Source organism: Tachypleus tridentatus, chromosome 8 (genome assembly GCF_004210375.1).
Source record: "Tachypleus tridentatus isolate NWPU-2018 chromosome 8, ASM421037v1, whole genome shotgun sequence".
Taxonomy (NCBI): domain Eukaryota; kingdom Metazoa; phylum Arthropoda; class Merostomata; order Xiphosura; family Limulidae; genus Tachypleus; species Tachypleus tridentatus.
This window is the reverse complement of record NC_134832.1, coordinates 82,950,864-82,976,026: the sequence shown is the minus strand read 5'-3', so window position 1 is coordinate 82,976,026 and position 25,163 is coordinate 82,950,864. Positions and strand designations below refer to the sequence as shown.

Sequence of the window (25,163 nt, the reverse complement as noted above, 5' to 3'; positions counted from 1 at the left end):
AGGACAGAGTGATTAGTGTGAGACTTGATGCTGTTTGTCACACAATTATGCCTGAGATGTAGTGACAAACTTATTCATTTTTAGGACCATCATAGTCCAGGTGAATGTGAGATTTTGTTTGGGGACTGAGGGCCAGATCTGGCCTGCTGGCACCTGCTTTAGACAGTGATGAATATTCTAAATGCATACAAGATCAAATTATGGAAGCTGCTGAATTGTTTCTCAAACAAACATGCTTTTCTCATGAGATGTAGGGTGTTCAAGGGTGGGACCATGTTATAAGTTAATTTTGAGATAAAGTTTATGTTCAGGTTATTACTTTGAAATATATGGTTAAACTTCTTTTTTTTTTTTTTAATAAAGTTTAAATGTTACCCATCAGTTGATGGGTATATCTGCTTGTCATTGATAACAGCAACTTTGAATATTTAATATTGAACCCTTTTCTACATTTGTAGTGAAGATGTTAACTATGTTTTGAAAGCTCTTAAATTCATTTTCTTAATGTAAAAAGTAGATTGTACATTTATCTGCATTATTAGCAAATTTAATCTCTTAAAATTCACTGGTTGGTAGGTGGTACATTTGAGAATTTGCAACACTAAAATCTGGGATTTCAATTCCCTGTAGTGGACAGAGTGCAAATAGCCACTTTATAGCCTTGCAGTAAAAAACAAATGTTGTTACAAGTTCTTATTCCAGAAAGTCAGCTCAGAATGTGTTCAGTCTTTTATGAAAATGTTTATTGTTGATGTCACTGTAAATGACTTTCAGTATCAAACATTGATATTTGGGAGTTCTCAATCCTTTTGTCATTAGTTTTTGCCACTTGAAGTTATGAAGAAGTAGATCTGTGTAGTATATCTGTCATGGACTGATTTTTAATGCCTTCATTAACAATAATCCTAACATATTGTTTAAATAATGGCTACACATGCAAGTTTCTTGTTTTCATCTTATAATTTATCCAGTTGTCTGGTTTCAACATTTTGTATAAAATTGTTTTTACTTCTTGGACAATGACTGTTAGTAAAAGGTCCGTCTTTTCTTCAATTGAGGATCACTTTATCAGTCATTCAGCTGTTGATATCAGTTAATTTTGTAGTAATGTGGTGTCATTCCATGTCAAATCATCCAGGGGGCTGCAGGTGACCCTTACAGAATGCTTTGATAAAAATTCACATGTGCTCATCTATCCATGTAATGAAAAATTGCCAAATATTAGATAAATATCTCTAATAGTTTCTAATTTACAGCCCTGTAAAATTTAGTTGTCTTTTTTTTGGCAAATTCATTTTTGGGCAACTTTGGCTGCTTAAAGCTGCAAGAGTAATGGTGGTAGAAGGCTGAAATTTGCTATACTGACTGAATTAATCTCACAGAATTCAAAAATGGTCTCAAACCAAGTTTATCTCTTAGGATTTGCATAGTGAGGCAGTAAAATCACCTGAAACCCCCAAACTTGTAAAAAACATTGGTTTATGTAATAAGCCATAACTCTAAGACTTAATATGATTCAAAGCTGAATTTAGTTTTCAAATTTCCTATAACATGTCAGTTGATAAATCAACAATTGTTGTAATTAAAAGTCTGTTAGATCTTCTGTAAAAAAAAAATTTAGTTGATGCAACATTTTATGATTTAGCTAAAAATAGCCCTACTTCAGGCCACAGTTTGACCATGTTACCAGTTATTCAGCCTTTTCAAATTTTTACCCTATATTCTTACATCTCTGAATATGATCTACAAAAAAAAAAATCAGGATGGTGTTCAACCTACTTTTTGAGTTATAATTTTTTAAAGTATCCTCTGACCATACATTTTTTTATTTAAAACAAAATTCAGTTCAGGTGTGTTTACTGTGTGCAAATATATATCCATACAATTTTGAAAAATACCTGTCAGAATTTTATAAATCCCACCGAAATATTCTAACCAGCCTTTCACAATGTTAAATAATGAAGTTGTAAGAAACAAGAAAGAATTAATTCATTTCTGAACAAGTTTATTTGGATAACTAGTTAGATCTCATGGCAATGCAAATATATTGTGTATGCATTACAGATATGCAGATATGGCTGAGTTTAAGATTCATAATATAATAAATATAAAGGTAAATCAGACATAAAAAGCACAGTGATTATAGTCACACCAAACTGCAATAATCGAGACAATGAAATGTTTCAAAACTGCTTTGGTGATAAATTAGCTTTAACAACATCAAATAAACATTGCTTTGTTCAGACAGCTTGAAGTAGGGCTATTTTTAGCTACATCATAAAAAGTTCATGCAACTACATTTTTTTTTACAGGAGATCTAATAGACTTTTAATTATAACAATTGCTGATTTATCAACTGATATGTTATAGGAAATTTGAAAACTAAATTCAGCTTTTTATCATATTATGTCTTAGAGCTATGGCTTATTAAATAAACCAATGTTTTTTTACGAGTTTGGGTTTTCAGATAATTTTACAGCCTCACTATGGAAATCATAAGAGAGGTAAACTTGGTTTGAGACCATTTTTGAATTCTGTGAGATTAATTCAGTCAGTATAGCAAATTTCAGCCTTCTACCACCATTACTCTTGCAGCTTTAAGCAACCAAAGATGCCCAAAAATGAATTTGCCAAAAATAAAAAAAAAATTGCTTAAATTTTACATGGCTGTAAATCAAAAACTATTAGAGATATTGATCTAATCTTTGGCAATTTTTCATCATATAGGTAGATGAGTACATGTGAATTTTTTCAAGGCATTCTGAGGGGGTTACCTGGAAAATTTTCCAAAATCTTGATGATTTGACATGGAATGACCTTAGGGAATATTGTGAGTTATTCTCTTAAAGTTTTCAAATTGAATGGATTGAAGGAATTACTGAATGTAATATCCTTTGCTTGCCTCATGGATTGTTTTGTTATAGCCAGTTAGTGCTGTGAGAGAACTACAATTGAGGTAATGATGTCAACTGGACAAAATACTGAGTTTACTTGTTGAATTCAGATGCACTTTTGGTTCTAAGTTTTTGAAAGGACAAAAAAAAAAGACCACATCTGAACTTGTGTTTTTAGTTTGGTGGAGATTAATTGTGATAGTGGAAATTGAGATTAAATGTATTTTAGTAATATAGTGACTTAGCATTTTCAAATACAAGCTACTTTGCACAATTCCTAGTTGAATCTACTTTTAGTAAAATTTGTTTACCTGAAAATACCATATTCTAGCAAGGTAATATACTTTTTCTTTAGTTTATAATTCTAAGAGATAAAAATAAACAAGTTTTTAGTTTTTTATGGCTTCTAAAGTTCATATATTTAAGTAAATGTTTTATTCTGACTGTCAAATTTAGTGTGCAGTTAGACAATACAAAATTGTTCTGTGCTTGTCAGGTAATGTTTACCTTAAAGCTATACCATGGTATATCAAGGCATTGTTTATTGCTTTTGTTTTATTTTATAAATTGTTGGAGTACCTGTTACCTGAATGGAGTTTTTTTTTAAATTCATTATTAATGAAAGGTTATCTAAGGACATGAAGTTGCTACCATTATGTAACTGTAAAAAATTTAAAAACTACCATAAAAATTGCAGATTTGCATACATCTCTGTATGGACCCAACAAACCATCATGCCAAACTTGATGAAGTTCCATCAACAGGTGGTAAAATAGTGTTAAAAAGACTTGTTAAAAAAATGTATATATCTTTTCATAGACCCAGTAAATTTATGCCAAATTTACTGAAGATTCATTAGTGGGGGTGAAGCAGTGGTAAAAAATGCAAAACTGAAAATTTGTGTACATTTCCACATGGACCCAAGTTAGTCAATACCGGTTTGGTGAAAAATCCATCCATACCCTGGAAAGTTGTTACATGGACATAATACTGGCAGTATTGTTATATTTATATAGATTACTTCAGAAACTACAGTATTTAATCTGGATTGAGATTTTGTATAAACATCACAAATTAACTATCATTGCTTGTATGATTTATTGTAATTCACTTAGAGTTACTCATGAACAATACAAATTAATCTTGGTATTTTTACATGATGAGATAAAATTAAGATATGTTATAAATATTTAAAAAATTACATAGTGCTTAAATTAATTATTGAGGTTTAAAACTATAACACTTTGACTGAAAATGCCATATGCAATGATATTTTCTTCATTTGCAGTGAGTGTAATAATTCATAAAAGTAAGTTTCATTCACTTACCAGTAAGTTGCACTTTTTTTCTTACACTACCACAGCACATCTACACTGGGTTTATTAATAGAGATGCATGTTACTAAAGTTTTAAATTGATACATTTACAATTTTAAAATATAAAGTTTTTTTAAATACTCCATCATCTTAAATCTTAGTAGATTAGCAACTGAGCTACTGTACATGCAGTATAAGCTGACATAGTAAGCTGGTGTAATGTTTGAACTAAGTTGTGGGTTTTTTTAATTAGCATTTTACAAGGCCCTGTCCACCTGTCAGTTGTCTGATGTAATTTATGCAGTGGCTGTGGCATTATAAACTTTAATGTAATAAAGATACATGACATGATTTTTCTTTTATTGTTCTTTGTGACTTGCCAGTTTTAGAAGTATAAAATTACAGTGCAGTTCTTTCAAGTACCAACTCAAGATTAATATATTTTATGTTGAAAACAATTTTGAACAGTTGAAGCAAATGCTTTTCCTGACTATCTCAACACCATGGGGAGGCACAAACTTGTTTAAGAAAATTATGGATTACATCATTTTATTACTATGACCATTGTGGGATCAGAGATCATACATAAATGTTGCATTTTCTTCTGTCTTATTACTGGTTAGAGCCCCCTACTGGTACAGCAGGAAGTCTATGGATTTCAAACCCTCAAACAGGGGTTCAATTCTCTTTGGTAGGCTCAGCAGATAGTCTGATGTGGCTTTGCTATAAGAAAACGTACATATGTTGATTAGAAGCTTTCTGTCAAGTTTCTTATAACAGTTGTTACTATAAATTATTGCTTCTGAAAGTTTAATACATTAATCCATTGTCATGTTTTGTTTTTTTCATAAGAAGGTTGCTACTTCACAATCCCTTAAGTACTATTATATTCTTACTTTTGTTTGATAGCTTGCATGGAGTTTTCACAACATGTTAGAAACAGTTTGTATATACAGTTATCTTATCCCAAGTCATTGGCATAGCAGGAACTTGTAATAATTAATAGACATTAATTTGAGCTGGGGTCTCAAAACCAGGAGGCTTGTGTTTTAACCAGTGACCATCAGGGGCCAATATTTTTTTACCAGTGGATAATCTAGGCATGATTAAGAATATTCAAAGCAGTTGTGAGCAGTGTTCAAAATTATGAAAACAAAATAAAAGCTTAAATTTTATGGGCAAAACACCATTGTAATATTTCATTGAAAAACATTTTCTATTAACTTGTTGTACATCTTGTAGTTGAATGTCATATATTTTAAATTATGTAGCAAGTAAAAACAGTGTGGTGTGAAAATGGTGTTTAAGGGTTGTTGTTGATCTTTATTATTTCACATTAGGAAATGTAATTATTACCACAAACAAAATGTGTAATAGTCTGTTAAAAATATGAAATTGACAAAGTGCCTCATTTCTTTTTGCATAAATAGCTATTTTTGTTCAATGCTGCCTCTATTTGGAAAATGTTTTTGCACATTGCAAGGTGTTCACTTCCATACACCCCTCAATTCATGTAGTTTAACCCTTTCTCAGTGGATCAGGGTTATAATGTAGTATCATCACATTTGTTGACTTGTATTTCAATAAATTTTTGAATGCAATTTTATAAATTTGTCATTTGAGTTGGGAATCAAATTGTAAATTATAATTCCAACTTTAATATTATGAATAAATTTCTTAATTTAAAATTGAATATTAAAAGAGCATTCAAATATATATTTTAGTGAGTTACATGGTATGTTAAATGCAGAGCTGTTTAAAATTAAATGTTTGTGATGTTGAAATACTAAGTATATAATTACACACAAATTAAGAACTGAAGTTATTGACAAACTAGAATATATAATAAAAACCTTATTATTTTATTTTGTTGAGATATGGCTTGTGTGCTGAATCAAACAGTGGCCCCATTCAGCTCTTTCCATTTTTTGAAATGGTTCCTTATATACTTCTATTACAGTATGACATGTGAATAACTAGTCAATGTCACAAAATGCCCCCAGAGTGCTTTTTGCTGCCATTTTATTCTATGGAAAGGTTTCCATGTTCTTTTGATCTGAGTTTTCAAGGATATAGGTTGTGTTTTTAGTCTGCTCCATGTTTCCTAAAGTTTTTTATAAAATATAAAACTACCTTAGTAACTAAGCTTAATAAATTATAGTGGAATTCTATTGTACCAGTGTACTTATTTATGATTTTTTTATCCTTCATGCGAGAAATTTTAAAAGGCTTAGCAACCCATGTCCAGCTACAACCAAGTACAAAGGTTGCAGTAAGAAGAGATAATTATGATTGTTTGCTTTTCTTCACTTATTGTTCTATATTTTAAGAAATGCTTAACAATTTATTTCAAAATAGTGATAATCTATATACATAAAATGTGTAATCATTTAAATGTAACTGTATATTACAAAATAGTAAAACATAGCCAAGGCAGGGAAGACTAAAGATATGTTTTATATTACTGGATACATGACCTGAATGCAAGTGCACTTTGTCAGTGCAAGCTATATAATGTTATGTAGGCATGAATGAAAGGTCATTATAATAAAATAATAATAATAAATATATATATGTGTATATATAATGTTAATAGACTTAAGCTACTTAGTCTAAACATTTGTATTTTCGTTATATATATATAGTCATTCTAGCATGAAAGAAGCAGAATTGAAATTTATTTCCTAATTTTTTTTTTTATAAGTATTGTAAGGTTGGTCAAGTGATAGGCCTCTCATATGGTATAGAAATAACATAAAGTATATTTTACTGAAAACAAACAAATCTTCAGTTAAAATATTTCATTTAAAAAATCTGATTTTTTTATACAAAATACTTGTAATCATTACTAAAACTCTACAACATTTTGTGAATGATACACATGCTGTATCAAAAGTTATATTGCAAATGCTTAATGTACAAATGTGTAGACAAATTCATGTATGTTACACTGAGCCTATTGCAAGATGGTTAATTGATTCTTGCAAGCAACTTGTCATTCAGCACACCTCCACCAATAGTGGTGCTACACAACCATTGACTTGTGATGCCCTCTTTACTATTCTGCCTTTTTTCTATTATCATTATTGATTTTCTTTATTACAAATATTATTTTCTTATCTTTCTGCCAACATGGTTGTCTTGTTATTCATCTTTAATGTGAATTCCACATTCTAAGTTACTACTTCTAGGTTATATCTTCTAACAGCCCATTTACACAGGCTTCATGTGACAGTTCTTGTCAAGGGAATTATTGGCTTTGCTTTATCAGGAGGTTGATCTCACCATTGTTGGGTCTCAGCTCTAACTTTTGAACTTTCATATTTTGAAAATATCATTCAACTTTGTTAAAAAAAAAAAAAAAAAGTTAGGCTGTTATGAGTCTGTAATGTTTTTTTTTTTACTGTTAATATTATTTGGGTTCAATTATGCTAAATTAGGATTAACATGAGTTCTTAGTATATTAGGATTACATGTAATTCATTTTATTGGTATATCGTAAATTAACTATATTTCTCTACAAGTGGGTTTTCTTGTCATCATGAATTAACTATATTGTTTTTCTACAAAACTTCACATCTCATACATATTGTGAATATACACTGATGAATCTTGCAATATTTCTTTCATTTTTGTTATTATTTGTCTTTTATACCTCATATTAATTTTTCTTGTGTGGGCTCTGAAGCCAGTTTCCATGCAAACCTATCCCTTTGTTGTACATGTTATTGTTAAGGTTTTAAATTAGAGCATTGTGATATACATTGTGCTGCATAGTTTGATTAGGCTTAAAAAGTGTTATTTTTAGTTTATCTGTTGTTCATCTTGCAGATTAATTGATAACACTATGTAACACAAATTTTGTTCCTGGATAGTATGTGTTATTTCTTAATTGCTTATATTGTAAAAGTACAGAAAATGGCCATTATTAACTTCAAACTTTGCTTTTGTGACCTGGATAATGAAATTTACAAATTAACCTATTTTCTATGTAAAATACTGGTTTGCACATTTTCATTTACATAAGGTCTGAATAAAACAACATAGTATTAAGATTTACATGTATTTATACTAAAGTTTTACACAAAAATGTTTAGAAGTGACTAGTTTTTTGAGAGTTGTGACTGTAATACAAATCACTCTCATGTATCAGCCCACAAACATAGTCTCCCAACATGTTTTTGTTATACGTTCTCAGGTCACAAAAGCAAAGTTTGTAGAGAAAATTGTCCTTTCCATTTACTTTAGGCATAAGCGATTGGGGAAACAAGTTTCTGCCCAGAAACAAGAAAAAGTAAAACTTTTGGTACATAGTGTAATTTAATATTTTCCCTTTTGCAACACACAATATCTTATACATAGCTTTATTTTACTACACACTTTTTTGAAACTTGCATTACATTGACTGTTTCATTTTTATAGTTATTAATAATTTATACTTCTCACAGTTAATTTAAGGACCCCCTATAGGCATGGGTGTGCCTACCTTCTTATATTACTTTTTCTCCTACAACTGCTGAACCTGTTTAGGGTGACCTATATTTTGTTAATTTTCATGCACTTTATTATGGCTTTCCTTCCCAAGCCTCTACCAAAACCTGCTAGACCCTTCTTAGCTCTTTTTTTAAATCCAGGTTTCACACTATATCTCCCCTCCTCCTACACACATTGTTTCATAATGAACATTTTTTTCTTTCTTGGGGGAGGTGGTGGTGGTGGAGATTTACATGTCTCAGTCTCCAGTCTTCAGTTAACTTTAGTTTACCCTCAGGCAGATTTTATTCTTGATTCAATTTATAATGAATATTTGTTACCTGTAGGGGGAGAAGGAGGGAATTCTTTGTTTATCCTAATGATGTTAGTCTTCATATTTTTATCTACCTCACACCTCCCTTCTCGAGTGTTTCACTTACATCTAGGGAAAATTTTTTAGGATACCTCTTTCCTTCTCTCTCATGTTAAGGCATTTGCTATCTTTGTTTCTTTCCATCCACACATGGCTTCTTTCCTCTTGAGATCTTTTGGGGTGGGAGACTGTCTTGTATCATTTGTTTATCATCCACTTCTAATAAGGATTTAATGTCAGGTCTTTGTTCCATTTTTGGAGCTACTCTTGTGCATTTAGCATCATATGAGGTATCTGTAAGCTTTTTCTTTCTTTTTTTTATTGGTTGTTCCTTTGTTTCATTCTGTGCCATTGCCATCTTTATTCATGCCCCTCGTTGTGGATTCCTGTACATGGTAAGAGGACCTCCTAGGGAAGGTACTGTTCTTTCAGGTTACCTCCTCTGGGATCTAAACATCCACCCACGTGTCTGCCGTGGGTGGTGATTCATGAAGGGAAGGAAAGGATCCTGGTGGTTGAGGGGTCCAATCCTAACACACCACTTTGGCCTTGAATTCCTGTAGACTGGCAGCCTTTGGGTGGCCCCCTGTGGGTCAGTCAGCTGGTCTACTTGGGCTAGGGTCAACCAAGTAGAAGTGTTGGAAGTTCTCAATTGGTGTTGTGGACATTGTGTCTGATGTTGGTGTTTGGGTATAGTGCTCACGTACCTCATTTTCTTATATTACATTCTCTTTCAGAGAAACCTTTAAGGCAAATGTCCCCCATTTTTATTCAGAAGGATCTAGAAGGACTTGCTGGCTCTCCAAAGTCAGTAAAGAAGTTTTGATCTGGAGACATATTGGTTCAAACATCCACATCCCAACACGGTGAACTCCGCTTGAATTCAAAGGCAATTGGGGATATACCTATTGAGGTTACCCCTCATGTTATCTTGAATTCATCATGAGGAGTTATTGTTGAGAGGGATTTGGAGAATGTCCCTGAGTCGGAGATTCTCGCTGGTTTCTCCACTCAAGGAGATTCTGCAGTGAGGTGCATCTCCATTCACAAAGATGGAGTTAAATGCCGACAAATATCCTCGTTTTGACATTTACATCACCATGTGCACCTGCCACCAGCAAGGCAGGTTATTTAAATTGCAGGGTATGGCCATACATTCCAAACCCTCTCCGATGTTTCCAGTGTTAGAGGTTTAGTCCCTCAAAGATGTCATGTCGTGGCTTCCTAACATGTGCTCGTTGTGGTGGTAAGGACCACAATGCCTATGAGTGTGAAAGGACCCATATTGTGTCAACTGCAATGGTTCTCACCCTTTCTACTTTCGTTTTTTCCCTAAATGGTTGGAGAAAAAAGAAGTGCAGCATTTGAAAATGACTCGTAACATAACTTATCCTGAGGCTCGGAAATTGCTGTCCACCATTTGGACATGGTAAGGGGACCTCCTACCAATCGTAGGAGGTATGCCGTAGCCATATTCTGCTGCACTTCATTCCACAACTATAGTGGGAGTGCAATCAGATCTCTCTGTGCCTCCAAGATAATTGTTCTCAAAACAAATGAAAAGCATTTTGCCCTCCATGGTTAAAGTTAATGAATCAACTTCTACACCCATCTCTGTTCCTCCCATACGTTCCAACAAACCCCAAGATCTACATCCTTTGGTTCCAGGTACAGGCATTTCTTCAGATACATCTTTTTCTCCCACCCCAAGATGCAAAACAATCATTTGTTTGCAACCTCAGTCACTGGAATCCCCTACCAACAACAACGACCTGCCCAATCGACCCAGGGCAAAATCCATGGAGGTCAATAGAGCTCCCCCGAATAAGGACAGTAAGGAAAAAAGGTGTGGTCATAAACAGAAGGGTTCTCCAGCCAATTTGCCAACATGTCATTAAAAATGGCCACCTTAATACAATGGAACTGTCGAGGTTTACATTCTAATGTGGATGACATCAAAATGCTGATTGCTTCCTACCATCCTGTATGTCTTTCCTCATAGGAAACATTTCTGAAACCTGCCAATACAGTCACCTTTAGGCAGTTTTCTCTGTACAGAAATGACAGGGTGTGTGACAGATGAGTACATGGAGGGGTGGCATTGTTAGTTGATCAGCATGTGCCTACCCTCTCTGTCACTCAACACACCCTTGGAGGCCGTAGCCATTCATATTACCTAGGGTCATACCATCACTGCTTGTTCTCTCTACCTGTCACCTGGAGAGACATCATTAATCAGACCTTGATGCTCTCGTTGAATAGTTGCTGCCTCCCTTTCTAATTCTGGGGGACTTTAATGGACATCATCCCCTCTGGGGAAGTGCTGTTATTGATAGGAGGTGTTGCTCAGTAGAGCATATGCTCTCTGATCACAACCTTTCTCTTTTCAATACTGGTTCTTCCACTTATTTTCACGTACCTAGTCAGTCCTTTACTGCTATTGATCTGTCAGTTTGCTCTCCTTCATTATACTCCCATTTTTCATGGAGGGTTGACAATCCATGAGGCAGTGATCATTTTTCTATACTTTTGAGAAGGACTGGCTGTGGTTGATGCCACCCAACCCATGTGCCCCAGTGGAAACGATCAGGCAGACTGGTCCACTTTCACTGCTCTTGCAGACCTTGATTCTGCCATCGTCTGTCAGCCATCAAAAGACAACTGTTTGGCAGCAGTAACTGACTGTATTATACAAGCAGCTGCTCAATGTATTCCTAAAACCTTGACACATTTTGTACTTTATCTTCATCCATGGTGGAATCCTGCCTGCCACATGGCATGGAAGGCTCAAAAACGGGCCTTAGATACTTTCTGTAGATTTCCCACACTTTCAAACCACATCACTTTCCAGCAGGTCCATGCACATGCTAGATGTGTGAGACGTCAAAGCTAGAAGGAATCTTAGATTGAGTTCACAACTGGCATATCTTCTACCACCAGTTCCAAAGTCATATGGAACAGGGTTTGAAAGGTCAGTGGGCACTATAATTCTGTCCCCCTCTCGATCTTACTCTCTGGCCAAGAAGTAGCTGATATCCGGAGAATTGCCGATACTCTAGGTGAAAACTTTTGCCAGGTATCTAGCACTTCTGCTTGTTCCTCCATCTTCTTGGCCATTAGGACTCAGGCAGAGCATTCATCTCTTTCCTTTCAAACTGAATGTCTCTAAGACTATAATCATCCCTTTACGCTGGTGGAACTGAAACTTGCCCTTCATCAGTCTGGCAGTACATCTGCTGAACCAGGTGATGTACACTATGACATGCTGTGCCATCTATCTCCTGCTTTTCTTGATATTCTTCTAATTGTTTTTAACCAGATCTGGCAGGAGAATATTTTTCCTAATGCTTGGCACCAGGCTATTATCTTTCCTTTCTCTAAGCCTGGAAAAGATCCCAAGATTTCTTCAAACTACCATCCAATTGCTTTGACAAGCTGTCTTTGTAAGACCTGAGAGAGGATGGTCAATGCTCATCTTGTTTGTTTCCTCGAATCAGACATCCTTTTCTCGCCCACCCAGTGTGGGTTCTGATGACAGCACTCCACCAGTGACCACCTGATTTGACTTAAAACGTCAATCAGAGAAGCCTTTCTCAAACAACATCTTGTATGAATATTCTTTGACATTGAGAATGCTTATGACACAACATGAGAAGTATGGCATTTTGTGAAACCTCCATTAATATGGGTTATGTGGCTATTTACCTATTTTTATTAATTTTTTAATGGACAGGAAATTCCAAGTTCGTGTCAGTTTGACACTTTTCCGTACTTTTCTACAGGAACTTGGAGTCCCTCAGGGCTGTGTTTCGAGTGTCACACTTTTCAGTATGAAGATTAATGCCAACACTGTACAACTCCCTCTCACTGTTGCAAATGGGCTCTATGTCGATGACTAACACGAGATGAGATATATTAAGCCACAACTACAAACTTCCCTCAGTTGTGTACTGAAGTGAAGCATGGCAAATGGCTTTAATTTCTGTCTCTCTAAAACTGTTTGCATGCACGTTTGCCCCAACAGGTATTCACCCTGATCCTGAACTCCGTATCGGTAAAGTTTTGCTGCCTGTGGTTCCTGAGACCAAGATCTTGGGTCTTATCTTTGACTGTAAGCTGACCTTTATACCACACTTTAAGTAGCTACGAGTCAAATGCACAAGAGCATTGAACATCCCCCGTATCAACTCTACCACCAGTTGGGGAGCAAATTAATGTTTTATGTTAAAGATATAATGTGCTCTTATTTGATTGAAATTTGACTATGGACCACTGGTCTATGGCTCTGCCAGACCCTTGACCTTAAAGATGCTGGACCCCATTTATCATCAAGGAATTCGATTCTGCACTGTGGCTTTCCACACCTCCCCAGTTCATAGCTTATACATAGAATTTCATGAACCTTCTTTGCACTTTTGCCATTTGTAAGTGTCTTTACTATATTCTTCTAAACTTCATTTCTTACCAAATCATCCCACCTGGGGATGTGTTTTCCTTCCTCAGTGGGCCATACTTTTTCAGAACAGATGATCTGCCATTGCTCCTTTTGGCCTTTGTGTCCAGGCACAATTGGATGAATTGGGTCTGTCCTTGGATAACATTGCAGTATCCACTGGTCAACCCATCCCACCATGGCTTATTACAGTCCCCAAATGTGACCTTTCTTTAAGTCATCTGAGAAAAGCAGATACTCCTGATTGGAAGTATCATCTTTTATTTACTGAACATCTTTTGAACAATCCTTCCATTCCAATTTATAGGGATTGTTTCAGATCAGGTAACTGTGGGCTCTGTCATGGTTTGTTGCATTTCAGTGGTTGCAAGCAGAATCCCCTCTACAGCTTCTGTGTTCACTGCTGAACTGTACACCATTTCTCTTGCCCTGGATCATGTAGAAGCAAAGCAGTACTCCAACTGCACTATCTATACTGACTCGCTTAGTTCTCTACTGGCCCTGGAATCGCTTCACGTTGGTTCACACCCTTTTCTTACTGATATTGAAAACCGATTTGCCCATCTCTCATTAACATCTACTTCTAACCAGTTTTTTCTGGATACCGGGCCGTGTTGGTATTCATGGGAACGAGCTTTCAGACATGGCAGCTAAATCTATCTGCTCTGGCACTATCACCACTGTGCCATTTCTATACATGGACTATGTTCCTGTATTCAAGGCTCGGCTCCGTGTCATTTGGCAGTCCACTTGGAGTGAGCAACACGAAAACAAGCTTTACCAAATAATACCCTACATTGGACTTTGGAATATTTAAGTTTTTAAATTTATACATTAGACCTTTTTTAATGTGGTTCCCTTTTAAGAATTAGTCCATCTAGTTCAATTTGAAATTAGAAAATGGCTGTAACGTCAAATAACTCAACCAGGACTGGAAAGGCCAAATTCAGTGACTAATGGTGCTTTTTGAACTCCCTGTTAGTCATCCTAGTGAGCTATTATTAAAATTTTGCTAAAAGTCTTTTCAAGACTTATTGCTTTTGGAAAATGGCTGTAAAGTTAAATAACTCGGAACTGGGACTGACGGTGGGTTTTGTACTTACCTATTAGATTTCCTGGTGAGTTATGATAATTACAATTATGCTACAGAAAATAATTTAGAACTTGTATCATTGTAGTGTGTGTCTTAATGCTGTAGACTAGATGTAAACATTGGTGTTATGTTATTTGTGTTTTTTTTGTAAGCTTTGTTTTGTTTTACCTTTATTTCTTTTTATGAATTTTAGTAAATTCACTTTTTAATTTAAACTTTTTACCAGATGTTTGGAGCACATAACCTAGCTGCTTTGTGCCATAATGCACCAAATCAACCAATTGTCATAAATTTAGAAACTAATTATTTAAGAAAGACTAGAAAAAAGATGACAACATATGACCATACACATATAAACTCTCTCTCTCTCTCTCTCTCTCATTTTGTTTCTTTATATATACACATGTTTTCTTAAATAACATGTTTTTACTGCTTTAACATTCATTTCAAAAACCATAAATTACAGTGGAAGTCTTAGCTGTTTTTTATTGTAATAATGTGAACATCATATGATTGCTTAGTTTAATGTTTTATTGAGCCTTTGAAAATTCAGATATTTTATTTTACTGATGGATTTCAGGCTGAGCCAAAAATTTCTAATTTTATACATTAGTTAGTTATGTAACAAAGTATATAACAATAAATAGTATATTCACAAAAACAAGGATTTGTAATATGTATTATGTATTCAAGCTCATTTGCATATTGGATAAGCAAGTTTGAATGTTGAAGAAAAATAATTTAGAAACTTTTAAAATATGCATTTTTTTTATAACACAAGATACATCAGACACTTGAATAAAATGTCCACAAATTAATTTATCAAGCTTTTTAAGTAAGTTATAAATAGGTTAATTGTTTTCAGTGTTTGGAACTTTTAAATATGATTTGACATAGCAAACAATTTTAATGACTAAAAATATATAGCAAGAAAATTAAACTATGACTTGTAAGATTCATGTGGAGGAAAATGTGTTTTTTCTATTGGTCATAAACATACCTATCAACTGTATAAAATTGAATAGCAAACAATTTCAAAAATCAGAAAGAGAAGATTAAAGATTCTTTGGTGGGTTTGAATAAATAAAAAAGGTGGGTTTAAATTTTGTATTCTTGTTTGTAATAATTTAAAGTTTTTGTTTGTAATTGGTTGGAAACTGCAGCAAACTATTTTTGATTTCAGAAAATTCTGATGTGAAAAATTATGAACTTAGATGCATTAGGAAAAGAAGAAAATTTCCATTTTTTTAAGTACTTTATTTTTAAATTAAAAAGTTATAACTCGGGTACTATAAATAATTTGATTTATTGACTGTTTTCATGCCGTGTTAAAATATTGATAATAAAGATTGATTATATTTTGAATGTAAAAGGTCATGATATGGGAGCTTTGACCCAGTTGAGCAAGTTGCAACTTAAAAGATAATTTTGAGATTATAGTTGAATACCTATAGTGTGAATACCTATGTGATAACTTTATATTACTAGAAAATTAAATTATGATGGTTTAAATACAAAGTCTCAAGTATAGTTACAGTTTATTGAATAGGTTAGGTCTTCATTAATGTTATTTTTAAGATTGTTTCAAAACTATATAGTTAGTTTGCATTTGATCAGATAGTTGCAATAATGAGAAATTGCTATATGTTCTTGTCTAACATTAACAGATATATATATATAGAACATAAGTGTTCTGTTAATACTGTTTTAAGGGTAGAATGGGATCAAATTAAAATATTGTTTGATATAGTTAATGCTAGGGCCCTTTTTATACAATAGGTCTGTGTAAGCAATTTTTTGTAATTCATTTAGTTATTTATTTAAAACTTTTTGAGAACTTGTTATGAGTGTAAATACATTGTAACCTTGCATGAAATGGTTCTTTATGATAATTTGATGTTGAAACAAAGATTCTGTTTTATGTATTCTTTTAAAAGAAGCTCTTTAATATTAAATAATTCCTTTTTTTTTTTTTTTTAAGGCTCGAAGGATTCCAGGAGGGGAGACGGCTGCTGTTAAAATTATTAAACTGGAACCAGGTAACTTTTATTTTTTCATTATGTCTTTCATTTGATGTGTGCTATGGAAAAATTTAATTTACTTGGTATGCTTGTGGTATTCAAAGGAAAATTAAAACCAACATGTAAGTGCTGAGTGTTGCAATTATGGGAAGACGGAAAATATTGAAAGTTAATTGGAATAATACAGTAAAGAAAACACTCAAATTATAGTATGAAATAATAAATAAATTCTTATATACTGACAAAATCTGTTGGAGCTTTGCTGGAACAGTGGCCATCAGCTTCTGACATCTTGTGTAACTCCTTTAACTGCTGGAGCTACACAAAATGCAAGATAGTTCTGCACACCATTATTTCTGAATGCAATATAGTTAAATCAAATCAAAGCTCTACTGCATTATCCCACAATCCTAGATTACTTGCCTCAGTGATTATTCCCATTTAACATATTCAAGAGCAGAATAAGAAATTAAAACCTGTACAGTTGTGTCATAAAAATAAGCACGCACACACACACACACACACACACACACACACACACACAAAAAAAAAGCTCTTGGAAAAATTCCTATGTCTGATAATGCCCTGTAAGGACCAACCCTATTTCACAATTAATGTGTTATTGACATTGTTTCTATTCCATCATAAGTTATCATGTGGATGAATCAATTTCAGATTTGTTTTGCTTCTACTACACACAGACTAGTGGCAGATATTTTGAGAAATTTCCAAGCTTTGAATCTTCACATTGCAATGGAAAAACTTGAATCTCATATCAGTGAAACTTGTAGCAGAAGCTTTGCAAACTACTGAAAAAAAGATGAGCAGCATTTATGGATCTCTGATGTCGAAGAAAACTTTGACGAGGAATTGAAACGGAACATTGGAAGAAAGCTACAACTTTCAGCTCCTTCTGTGCATTTTGTTGACAACAAAACAGGCAAACATTTCCAAAGCATATGAAAAATAAAAAAAACAACTTGCAGTCACTTGTCACATCAACGTGCATCACATCCCTGTCTGAAGAGCTTTGAAACTCAATAAGTTTAAACCGTTCTTGTGATGCAAGTTCCTTCTGTTTCTGCAATGAACACTAAATGGTTTCTGGCTTTCTGCAATATTTTGAGTAACTGGAATGAAGTTGCTTGCTGTTAGTTCCTTTGAGCAAGTTCATTCTTTAGTAAGTTGGAAACCAAAGTTCCAAAATTATAAGAGTTTGGGTACTCAGTTGCTATGAATTTTAGGACCTTTTGTGTTCTCCGCAAGAACATCAATTTGTGTAAAATTCTTTTTGTGCTTTTCTTCAAAAGTAATGGTCTTTAATGTCAAAAAGCAAGGACAATCATGGAATGATGAGTATTTCGGGAATTGAGTGCTTAAAAGTTTTTCCAATTTTGCAGCAGACAGAAAATCGTTAAGGGACATTTGAATAGTCTGGCTGGATTTGTGAAAGTAAATGAAACTTGCAAGCTCCTTGATGTAGAAGGGTTTGATTTTTTTTTCTGTTAAGATGGATTTGATTACCAGCCTGAAAATTTTGACTCTCAATCCAGCTGAAAACATTGGTGGATGAAAAGCCATGCTATCACATTTGTTGACTCTGATTCCTAATTTTATTCAACTATTATTTGATGTATTTGTCATTACGTTTAATATCAAACTATTGATTGTAATTCAATATTTTATATTGTACATTATTTAAATTATTAATTTAAAAGTAAATATTAAAATATGCCTATACATTAATTTTTGTGTTAAATGTTATGTTGAATGCAGCACTTCTTCACACTAAATGTTTGTAATGTGAAAATACAAACTATGTAGTTTTGTGTGAATTAAGACCTCAAATTACCAATATTAATAAGTTATAAAATACAAGCCTCCTAACTTTTCTGTTTGCTGAGATATTGGTCATATACTAAAATGAATACACTTGCCCCCTCTCATTTTGGAAACAGTGCCTTATATACATTTACTTTTGTGTACAACACGTGTATAATGAATTGGAAATTTGGAATGTCACTTTAGTGTTTTATAAGCCATTTTCAAATGTAATGCAGTCCTCCCCTTATTTTGAGACAAATATTCATGCCTCTAAGTTGAATCTTTTTTGCCTATTTAGAATTTCATATTTTTTGTAGAGCTAAATGCATCTTTGTTACTAAACGTGATAAATTATAATGGAATTCTGTGGTGTTGGTATCGCAATTTGTGTTTTTTGTTATTCAAATGTGTGTATAGAACTTAAAAAAATAATTCAGATCCTCCATGTTGGAAATTTCTTTGAGGCTTAACAAGCTATGACAAGTAGCAACCAAGTACAAAGGCTATAACTAGAAGAGATGATTGTTTGCTTTACCTCTATTTACTCATCAATGTTTTAAGAAAAACAAGTTGATTGTAACATGTAAATAAGTGAAACATGACTTTTATGAAATTCTAGTTCACTAAAACACAGCTAAGGTGGGTTGTGATAACTCGAGTGAGCATGTACTGTTTCAATACAACTTCTATATTGCTATCCTGGCATAACTGAAAAGTCAATACAATAAAAATAATAAATGTATAATGTTATGATATGATATTTAAGCTATTTAGTGTAAATGTGTTATGTTATAATCTTTCTAGAATGAAAAGCATAATTTATGTTTCCTAATTTTTTATGTTGGCTATGAAGGCTGTTAAATCAACTAGACTCTTACAGATATTCATTCGTGAAAATAACATAAAATATTAAATTTTTTTTGTAAGAAGTATTTGATAACTATCTGGACATTATAAGGATTAGGCATGTTAAATTTAAGAATATTCTGATGCATAAAAAATATATTCAATTTTAAATGAAAATTACTTTGCATGTTGGACAGGCAATGTGCAAAAAAAAAAAAAAAAAAGGCATGAGAAAAAACATCACTTAACAAACCTTGAAACCCAATAATAATAATAATAATTTTTTTTCATAGGAAAGCATTCTAATGTTTTCTGTTAACCTATCAAATTACATAAACATACACTTGCTAATTTAAAAGTCCTGGAATGAAAACTAACAAGCACAAAATGGTTATGAGGTTGGTTCCAGGGATTGAGCTTGTGCTGAAAGAATTAACCATGGGTATTCCTTCAAACACTTTTCCGCACAAGTCATCTGTGTAGTATTCAAAGTTTAAACGGTTTTACTGTCAATTTATGTGAATTAAATCAGCATTAAGATGTGTGTTGTGATTTAAAATTTTGTTATCTAAGTTTTTAATTCTTTATTTCAAATGAAACCTTTTAAAAACAACTTAAAATTTCAAATGTATTGTCATATGACCAGTAAGCTGTGGAAATTCTCTACTTTGGCTCTCTGTTCCTTCAGTAATACAGTAGCAATTCTATAGATTACATCTGGATTACAGTATTTTACATAACCTTTTCACTGGTACATTTCAAAGTTATCTGAAAAAATACAGTTTAAACAAGTAATAAATTTTTCAGTGTGACAGGTGCCACATTCAACAGATTTATTTGAGCATTATAACCTACATGTAGATGTTTAATACACATGAGTATAGTCATTTGAAGTAGATTTAAGCATTTTTTAATACACATCATACTTTGTTAGTTCTCAAGGCACCATATATTCTATTATGTGTGGCATGAGAATTTTATCAGAGTTTTGCATGTCAGACACTATAGTATGCCTTGAGGGCACCATTATATCAGGATAAGTAGTATAGGACAAGAAATGAAAAGTAACTATTAAAAGTTACTATATGAGAAAAGGAAAAATACCTAAAATTGTGAATTTAACAAAAGGAAGGTCTTTAAAAATATTCTTAAAAATTAAAAGGTGTTTTTTTCTTCTATTTTCTAATTGTAATCATTTCTTTGCATTGTACATTAATGATAGCTAGAGTCAGTGTTATGTTAGAGAAAACAAGAAAATATAGGAGGTTCCAGAAGTTGTGCAAAGGAAATATGAAAATTATACAATGAAGAAAAGTATTATTTATACTTAAAATGAAAGTCACTTTTACATAAACTATTTTAATAGTTTAAAAGCAAATTCTATATGTAAATTACATTTTAATCAGAAATGTTATTATAATGCCATTCTTTACATACACAATACTTTAACAAAATCTTGAGGTTTTATGAGAACACATGGAGTTTTTTTTTTTTTTTTCATAAATGTCTTTTCTTGGACAAAATTATGCAAGCTGAATTAACCTATGCAGTAAAGGTTAAAAGGAAGAATAGGACAACCTACAATGGGAAAAACATTTATACATTTATACAACAAAACTAGACTGTAAATTTATGTTTGGTTGAAAGCTTCAAAGTAAAATGCAACTTGTAGGATATCGAGTGATAATGAGTTTGCTGGGTGTATTTAATATGCTTTTTCTTACTCCTATTTTTATTATGTACATATTTGCCTAATGCATTGTGTTGAAAGATTCATTCATGATAGTTATGATTTCATCCAAATAAACTGGGTAAAGTAACTCTTTCCTAACTATTTGTACTGTCAAACATTGAGAATATGGCTTGCAGAAATATAACAGATTGACTTTTTGTTTTGTTATTTAACCTTTTCACCACGTATATTCTTTACTGTGCATGACTAGGCCTAGCATGGCCAGGTGGTTAAGGCATTCAACTTGTAATCCAAGGGTCACAGGTTCGAATCCCCATCACATCAAACAAGCTCGCCCTTTCAGCCATGGGGGCATTATAATGTGACAGTTAGTCCCACTATTCATTGATAAAAGAGTAGCTCAAGAATTGGTAGTGGATAGTGATGAATAGCTGCCTTTCCTCTAATCTTACCCTGCTAAATTATGGATAACTAACACAGGTAGCCCTTATATAACTTTTTTTGCAAACTTCAAAAACACTGTGCATGACATAAGATTTTAGTCTTATATTCAACATTTTAGTAAACTACATTTTTATGCTATACCAGTTACTATAGCACAAAATCATAACTAATAATTCATATTTTTAATAGTATATATGTTATAAGTTCTAAATTTTATAAGACAATATTTAAAACTCCTGAATTTTCCCTAGTGTGATACACGTGACATATTTTCTCTAGGTATTTTTCATCTGTTTTATCTACCACTTCCTAAGAAACTCCTGAAATTAAACATAAATTGCTAACTGTAAAACCGTCATTGCTTAAACAAACCATAATTTTTTTTAGAGCCTTCCATTTTGTGTTGTTACAAAGCTATCAAATAGACAATTGTACCTCTTTTGACACAACCATCTGTTACATCTTCTTTTAGGATTTGTTAATAGTTCTCTCTTGCATTTAATTATACATTACCCATAACCAACAGAAAGTCAAGGTTTTCATCTTTTAAATGATGTATTTCATCACATTATATTATGAATAAATAAATGTTAGATTCACTTATAATACAACTTTGGTTCCAATAGGAATTGCAATGACTAGTTTGTATGAATTGACAACAGATTTTGTGACACAGTTAGAAAGACAATAATTGTGATTGTTATAGCAAATTGTCTACTTTTTAAGTTTTTAATCTATGTTCTTTGGTAAATTATTTAATTTAAAAATTTATTTAAGGTGCTACTACCATTAGTATTAAAAGAAGAAAAAAAAAGGTTAATTGTCAACAACAAGAAAAAAGTATACTCATGTAATACTAATTGGGGTACCTGTCTCTTGGACAGAAATTGTGTAAATTCGTGATTAATGAAAAGTTGCTCCATTATATGTAATTGTGAAAAAACACACAAGATTTAAAATTTGTATGTATCTTCTCTTGTGTGCAGTGAACATTCATACAAAATTTAGTGAAAATCCATTTACAGGGAGTAGTGGAAATGAAACAAAACACCCATAAAGAAAAAAAAAAGTAAAACATACAATTTTTCATTTTAAAATTTTACATCTCCCCACATAGACCAAATGAACCTCCGTACCAATTTGGGTAAAGATCCATCTAAATGCTGCAAATTAATTACATGGTTATACAATAGACAGTACTATATATAAGAAACCATATGTTACATTGTTGGAATTTTTTTGTGTTCTAAGCCTGTCTTGATAACCTGCACCTTTATCTAGTGAACATTTAAATTACAACATTAATAATATTCAAATGGAAAAAAATAAAATTCTCCATGATGGGAAACACAGACGAAATGGGAAAAATTGTGATCCCTATTGCAAATCTACATGCACACAGGATAACAATTTTGCAAAGTTTGGGATTGTACATTGCATAATAAAGTTTTTCCATTATTGGACATATAAGCAACAATTTCATTATTCTATGAAACCCACACCTCCATCTAGCAAAGATTAAGATTACAACATTAACAGTATTCAAATGGAGAAAAATGAAATTCTCTGTGATAAGAGAAGGACGTGAAACAAGAAAATTGACCCCTATTGCAAATCTTCATGTGCACAGGATAAAAATTTCGCTTAGTTGAGGGTTGCACTTTGTGTAATAATAAAGTATTTTCCGTATCATATTAACAAGAGTTCCATTATTGTATGATTATAAAAGTATTTATAATGTATATATGGAGATCCCTTTAGTTAAGGGTAGATTGGTAAAATGAACAATGTAATAAATATATTTCATGCATCATGCAAGAGAGCAGTTTGGAGTAGCTTATCCATAATGTAATTCAATTGTGTAACATAAACTTCACTTTCCTAGTGTTTTACAATTTATCATGGGGCAAGTAATAGACACAATTCAAAGACACAGTAAAATTTAATTATAAATATATTATACTATTAAAGAGTTTAAAGCTACTTTGGATAAACAAATGCAGTTCCAAAACATACTTGCCATCTACTGACACTGTAGCTATTTTGTAATCTCCAGGGTTTCCACATTTTGTCCATTTAAGTACTGAGAATGCTTGCTCCAGTCTTTTATACCCTACTTGAATGCTTGGGCAAATTCTAATTTGAAAATTTCCTCACCAACTTCAGTGTGTTCTCTATCTGGGGTACTACACATGAGCATCTCACCCCAATAATGTAATCAGTTTTTCTTGAAAATGCATGTGGCATGGGTTTTTATCAACAGGAATGTCGTTATTAAATATTTACATTATGAATTTGAATGCAGTGAGCATTTCTATGGTTATCTTTTGTTTATAATTATGCATAATTTAACAAAAAATTAAAAATACTTACTGACAGGTATTAATTCCCAAGTTAATGTTTCTACTACAGATCTCTTCTCTTCCAGCTCTGCTCTCTGATGTTTGTCAGTATTCAGGGAAGGGGTCACTCTCAGTTGAAGCTGCCTATGATATTATCTGTAGTGAGATGGAGACATGGAGTCTCTGGGAAATTCTGAAGTTGCTTTTGCAAGTGACTCGGGAATGACTGGTGAGAATTTAGTCTCACTTTTACTAGGTCAGTTTCAACAAAAGATAATTTTGAACAGCTATTTTCAGTCCCTTTGTTTTCCAGTTGGTTACTTGAGTTTGTGAGGTTTGGGGGATTTGCTATTGCATTTGACTGTACTGCTTTCTTTTTAGCACACAGGACAGCATACTTTGGCTAATCACTACCAGGAGGAAGCCTATTTAAATTCTCAATGGATGACCCCCTTTTTGACCAATGTGGGTCTAGATTTCAAACTGTGATACTTTAAATAGATTGATTGTTTATTGGATTTGTCTTACTGTCATGACTGTTCTGAGGTATTTATTACCAACCCACATTTTGTCTGAAGCTTATCAACATTCTAATCAGGAATTTGAGGATGAATTAGGGATTTTGCTGATGCATACCTCTGTCAGAATCTCTTTTCCCTTTTTTTTTTGTGTTGTGGCTGGTTTGTTGTTTAGATTTATTGGTACTTTGTTAGTAAGAGTTTGTGTACCATCTTCAGCCCTCAGGAAGTTACAGAAAACTCCATTTCTCTGTTCCACATTTTATTGGGATTCCAGAGATGTTAGTTTTCCATTCTTTCTTTGGTTTTGGGGCTGGTTTGTTGTTTAGATTTATTGGTACTTTGTTAGTAAGAGTTTGTGTACCATCTTCAGCCCTCGGGAAGTTACAGAAAACTCCATTTCTCTGTTCCACATTTTATTGGGATTCCAGAGATGTTAGAATCCAAAATTGATACTTCCCCCTTACATTCTTTTTTACCATCATTGGGTTCTTCTCTTTCTAGCTTTATTTTGGGAGTACTGGTCTGCAATGTTTCCTGCCCCTCCCTCCCCCTTTGGTTCCTGTGATAGGATTCATCCATATTCTCAAGGATCTTCAGCTTGGATGGACCAACGAGAATGGTGTCAGTGACTATCTCACAGGTGGGGGGGGAGTAGTGCGAGCATGATTACTTCTTCCTGGTCACCAGGAATGAATGGGTACTCCAGGTTCTGGCTTCAGAGTTGCTTATCCAGTTCATATCACTTACACCATTGTCTGCCCCACCTGTTTCATCCGCCTTTTCACCTCTAACAGCTCCATGACAAATGGAGCTCTGTTCCCAGGCCATAAGAAAATTGTTAGTCAAAAAGGCAGTAGAGAAGGTCAATCC

The 25,163-nt window shown here is 33.1% G+C and overlaps 1 protein-coding gene across 11 annotated transcripts in view; it reads left to right on the top strand.

Moving 5' to 3' along the window:
• Positions 1-25,163, top strand: part of LOC143222803 (mitogen-activated protein kinase kinase kinase kinase 3-like) — a 131,065-nt gene that overhangs the window by 15,635 nt on the left and 90,267 nt on the right. For all 11 annotated transcript variants that reach the window (XM_076449859.1, XM_076449858.1, XM_076449854.1 and 8 more), the window contains exon 2: positions 16,584-16,641. In XM_076449859.1, the coding sequence (XP_076305974.1) occupies positions 16,584-16,641 (58 nt within the window). The remainder of the gene's footprint in view (positions 1-16,583; positions 16,642-25,163) is intronic.